This window comes from Palaemon carinicauda, chromosome 1 (genome assembly GCF_036898095.1).
Source record: "Palaemon carinicauda isolate YSFRI2023 chromosome 1, ASM3689809v2, whole genome shotgun sequence".
Classification (NCBI taxonomy): Eukaryota; Metazoa; Arthropoda; class Malacostraca; order Decapoda; family Palaemonidae; genus Palaemon; species Palaemon carinicauda.
Genome location: NC_090725.1, coordinates 317,218,057 through 317,223,981, shown reverse-complemented (window position 1 = coordinate 317,223,981; position 5,925 = coordinate 317,218,057). Strand labels below are relative to the sequence as shown.

The 5,925-nt window shown below is 38.4% G+C and overlaps 1 protein-coding gene across 1 annotated transcript in view; it reads right to left on the bottom strand.

The window, feature by feature from the left end:
- The window catches only part of LOC137640589 (uncharacterized), a 43,875-nt gene extending 38,404 nt beyond the window's left edge, over window positions 1-5,471 (bottom strand). Inside the window, exon 1 of the mRNA XM_068373103.1 lies at window positions 5,310-5,471. Coding sequence (XP_068229204.1) covers window positions 5,310-5,471 — 162 coding nt within the window. The remainder of the gene's footprint in view (window positions 1-5,309) is intronic.
- Window positions 5,472-5,925: the final 454 nt, after the last annotated feature.

The window sequence follows — 5,925 nt, the reverse complement described above, 5'->3', positions numbered from 1 at the left end:
TACATTAGGAAGCTTTGCTACTTGTTTATACCCTTTATCTTCTAAATCACTTTGCAAACTTGGATACAACAAATCTAACTTACACCTTATCCTCCTCCCCATAAACAAATTTGAGGGTGTCATGCCTGTTGTGCTGTGCGGCGTTGTTCTATAAGACAATAAAAATTTTGATACATGCAAAAATATATTACCTGAATTTGCTTTTCTACACTTCATGTTGTGTTTAAACGTTTGGACAAATCTTTCAGCCTCTCCATTAGTAGATGGATGATATGTAGCTGAAAATGTATGCTTTATACCATTGACATTACAAAATTCTTCAAACTCTTGTGAGGTAAATTGTGGACCATTATCTGTAACAATTCTTTCTGGAGTACCGTGCATTGAAAAAATTTGTATTAACTCTTTTTTTGTGGTGTAAGACGTTGTTGTCTTCATTGGGATAATTTCTGGCCACTTACTTTAAGCATCTACTACTATCAAAAACAAGTAATTTAAAAAAAGACCTGCAAAATCTATAGGCACTCTTTGCCATGGATACCTGGGTAACTCTCATGGGTGCATTCTAGCAAATTGAGGATTGTTCTTTTGCATAACACAATTCATACAATTCTTTATATATGATTCCACATCTTTATCTACACCTGGCCACCATACAAAAGTTCTCACAACTGACTTTGATCTTACAATACCTTGGTGATCAGCATGTATTTCAGACAAAACCTTATTTCTCAGTGAATTAGGAATAACTACCCTTGAACCTCTCATCACTATTCCTTGTGTTACACTCAGTTCATATCATATATCCTTATACGGTTTACAATTTTCCTCTTTTCCACATAAGTCCCTACCTGTCATTAAACTCTCCAAAACCTTACTAAGTACTGGGTCTCTTGGTACTGTGTGCTAAATCTTTTGCAGTTATTGGTACATCATATACAGAAATTAATAGAACACTGTCATCATACTCCTCTGGAGCTTTGCCTACAGGTAATCTGGATAAAGCATCTGCATTACCCATGTTTGATGTTGGACGGTATTCTATATCATAGTGGTACGCTGCTAACGTAATTGCCCAACGTTATAGTCTTGCAGCTACCAACATAGGTAAACTTGCTTTTGGACCCAATATTGCTAATAAAGGTTTATGATCTGTAACAAGTGTGAACTTTTTCCTACCATAAAGATACATATGGAAATTTTTAACTCCATAAACTAGTGCTAAACCTTCCTTTTCTATTTGAGAGTAATTCCTTTCTGCCTTGTTCAATACTCTAGAAGTGAATGCAATTGGTCTTTCTGTTCCTTCTGGCATTACATGAGATAATACTGCACCTAAACCTATGTTTGATGCATCACATACTAATTTAACTGGTATATCCATTTGATAATGTACTAAGAATGTAGGTGATGTTATTTCCTGTTTGATTCTTTCAAAAGATTCCTGACACTCTTTTGTCCACTTCCATTTTACACCCTTATTCAACAGATTATACAATGGATGTGCAAATGTAGACAAATTCTGAATGAAATTCCCATAAAATTTTAGTGTAACCTAAAAACGATTGTAATTCCTTAACATTATCTTGCACGTTTGATGATTGTACAGCTTTAATCTTCTCTTTAGTTTTGTGAATACCCTTGCCATTTATTACAAAACCTAAGTATTCCACTGAATCAACTTCTAAAATACATTTGTTCTTATTTACTCTAATATTATGTTCCTTCAACTTCTTCAGAACTGTTCGCAATCTTTCTCTATGTTCTCTTGTGTCTTTACCAGCAATTAAAATATCATCTATAAAAAAGAATACCCCTTGCATTCCTGAAAAAATCTTATCCATAGTTTGTTGCCATATAGCTGGACTACTTGCAACTCCATAAGGTAATCTCTTTGGTCTAAACAAACCTAAGGATGTATTTACTGTACATAATTCTTGTGAAGTTTTATCCATGGGAAGCTGTTGAAATGCTTGTCTTAAATCTAATTTAGAAAAAATACTGCATCCTGACATAGTTGCAAACATGTCTTTCGGATTTGGTAAGGGATGTTGAGCTACTTGCAGTTGTGGATTTAACGTTACTTTGTAATTTCCACATAGCCTAACCTGTCCACTTTCCTTCACAATAGGAACTAATGGAACCTTCATTTTCTAATCTCCTGATTTCTGTTTCAACTGCACTTTTCAATGCATACGGTATTGGTCTGGGAGCACAGAATCTAGGAGAACTGTCAGGTTTCAAAACTAAAATTGCCTTTGCGTTCTTTACTGTACCTATTTTATCTTCAAATACGTCTTGAAACTCTGATATGATATTATCCATAGATATTTCATTTTTGTTTTCATCTTGTCTACCTGTAACCCTCAAAATACTAGGCCAATCTGACTTCAAATACTGTAGCCAATCTAAACCTAGCAAAGTTTGTCCATTACCTTTTACTACTGTTAATGGCATTCTCTCTAATTTTTGTTCTTTGTACTGTACTTCTACGTTCGAAGCTCCTATCACCTGAATATCAAAACCATTATAACCTTTCAAAACTCTATTTGTACCTTCTAATAACAAATTAGGAATGCTTTTAGCCGTTTTCTCAGACATAATTGATACATCGGCTGCTGTGTCAACTTGCATCAAAATTGGTTTACCATTTATGATTACTTCTACCATGATATGTTTCTTTGCACCTTTGTTGACGGAATTAATGCAAAACGCAAAATCAGTTTCTGACCTAACCTGATTATCATGAACATTTTCCGCATTATTCTCTTGACCAATAGTATCAACTCTAGCATTTATTTTCTTTGTGTACTGTTTAGGGAATCTACAAGCAGTTGCAAAATGACCCATCTTTCTGCAATTCTGGCATGTCTGTCCAGTAGCAGGGCATTTCTTTGCTTCGTATGCAAGACGATCAGTTTTACCACACCTATAACACTTGGGTTTTTCCTGTTGTTTCTGTGTATAAGCCTGATTCTGATATTTATGAACATTAGTGTTAGGCACTTTTCTACGACTAGGCTTTGACATATTCCTTCTCTGATTCTCAATGTTTTTCCACTTGGAACCTATTGTACTAATCTTAGAATTTTCCATTCTATTGCTTGTAGAACTACCTATTATGTTACTTTGCCTATTTGATGTTTCTAAAGCTCTGCCTGTTATCAATACCTTTTCTAATGTTAAATCTTTAGCTTGCAATATTTTCTTTCTTAGCTCTTTGTGATGTGCAATGTGCAATCACTTGATCTATGATAACATTTTCTAACTCTAGAAATTCACATGAAACGGCTAAATTCTTTAGTCTAGTCACAAATGCATCTAAACTTTCATTTTCTTTCTGATAAGCTTGCACTGAAAACTGGTATCTCTCAAAAAATTTATTGACCTGAGGAGCAAAATATGTGGTAAGAGCCTTAATTGCAGCTTCACTTGTGTCATCTGTAGGCTACAAAGTCTTAAACACTTCCCGAACTTCCCTAACTGCTGTATGGAGTAATAATGCCTTCTTTTGGGCATCCTTCATGTTCCCTAATGCTTCTAAATGAATCTTAAATTCCTCAAACCACTGCTGCCATCGTGTTGCAACAGAATTGGGCTACTGTTCTGCAGTCACAAGTTTACTTCCTACCTGTTTTGTAGCCTACCCAACTTTAAATTTCACCCTTTCTTGTTTTGTTTATTTGATGATATTCCTGTTCTGCTGCTTGTACAATCTTCATTGGGCGATTTTTCTCTTGTTCATCAATGTACATAAGGACCTTCTCTTGTGCTGGCCGTCCTTCTACATAAGGCCCAATTTTTCTTCTGCGTGTGTCCGTCCTCCTGGCCGTCGCCAATTTTTAAGTATGACTTAATAGGAAGTTTCTATTAACCATAACAATTACCTGGAACATAGATGAAGAATTGTTTGTAATTATTTCTCAGCTGATCCCATCTTTGATCGTCAATTTTTCTTGGTGGGATTTAATGATACGTTGGTATTCTTAAAATACAAGTTTAATGATATATGTGGCTACATTGCTCTGTGACAGCTAAGTCCTAAGTGTGTATGGAGCTTCATACATAATCTGACAAAACCAAAACATTTCTAAACAAAAGAGCATCCCTCTGAGAAGTCTTAAATCCTACTCCAGTACAAAACTATAAAGAATTACATCCTATCTCTGATGTAATCAACAAATGTTTGAATCCTAATACCAAAACAAATCATTACACTTATGTACAAAGTATAACATGTTTTACTCATGCAATATGATGCAATGTTGCGCAATACGTGTAACACTTGAAATAATATAGTACATTATTACAATAATACATAACAATTATGTCATTGTTGTCGTGGATTTGGCTATTTATGATCGAGCCATACGAGTGCTAAGCTTCCTAGCCTAGGCACCTTCACACTTCATGCATGATATAACCTTCCTGGTAAAGTTTTATTGAAGCTTAGGCAATATTTTATACAATTAAGATATTACTGCATAAAAGTTTTCCTCTTCCAAGATAGTATACAAGAGAGTTTCGGTGAACGATTCTTTATGCTCCTAGACTTAATAGCCTAGGGGCTTTAGTATACTTTCATACATGTCCCATATTGATCTTGTATTGTCTTCTAAGGGGAGACTGACACCTCCTATACCTTTTAAGTCGATACTATCTCTATCGAGATCTAAGAGCAATTCCCCTTCCCTCTGATCAGCCTACGCTATCCTCAGTTAACTTCGCTGTGAACTGTGTTCTGGCAAAGTTTACTGGGGTGTTTCGTTCTTTCTCTTAACCACTGACACGGGACATCAGAGTAAAAGTCTGTGTTAGGCATCTTACTGTCTTGGTGAAATGACTTCCCAAGTCATGTTAAGTTGTCTTTACAGAAGGCTAGACCTCCCTAGACCATACTGGAGGTTCTTGTTTAACAATTCCTCCTTCCTCGGTCTAGCAGACAGTCCTGTACTGGTAGATCTTAGACTGAAGAAATGATTTCTTCCTTGTTTAAGATCTCTGGTACAAGATTCTGTTCTTTTGTGAGTTTGTGTCCTATGGCTGCTTTCTCACTTGACTAACCCAACCTGGGGAAATGATTTCTCCTACATGAGGTTACTTTACGAGATCAGAATCCTTCAAGTTAGGTAATGCCCTAGGGTATTACCTTACTTATAAGACTTTTACCTCTTCCCTGCTGTCTCTTTTGTGTTGGATGAACCATCACCCTTCCTGGCCGTTGTTCTACATTTGACCCTATGGGTAACCTATAGAATTAGCCTGAGGTTCCCTGTCTGCTGCCGGCCGAGCCGGCTGCCGGCAGGTACCCTCATATCCCTGAGTGTGCTCTCCAGTCCTCCCTTGGACAGCTTTCCGTAGCCCATATTGATGGGATATGGTTGGGTGGAAGCCTGAATATAATTCCCCCTTCCACTCGCGCCCTCTTTCGGGATGTAGGCCGGCAAGGCTGAGCCTTTGCCTTCCTCCATCCTCTCTCTTTCTCTTTGCCTTTCCTTATACTAGGCCGGCCGCCGATGGCTAGTAGCTGTCGTCGGCCATGTTGGGTGTCTGTCGACCAGAAGTTGCTCTGCCGCCATTTGCCGAGGTGTCGCTGATCGACGACCCAACGACAATGAACATACTATGACCGGCTGCCGGCAACTGAGTTGTCGGCCGGCAGTCGGCCACCCATGTTTACATGATTGCCGCCGGTTGCCATGGGTCCTACTTGATAGAGGGATCCTTCGGCTGCCGGGGGGCAGAGCAGCTGCCACCGACCTGCCGCCCATTTACTTAGAAGACAGTATCTGCTTTCAAATAGCCCAAAATAGGCCGACATATGTCCGCGGGCCCGGCATATGTCGGCGGGGACGCCATATGTCGGCTGGCCCGACATATGCCGGCAGGCCCGGCATATGCCGGCAGGTCCGGCATATGCCGGCA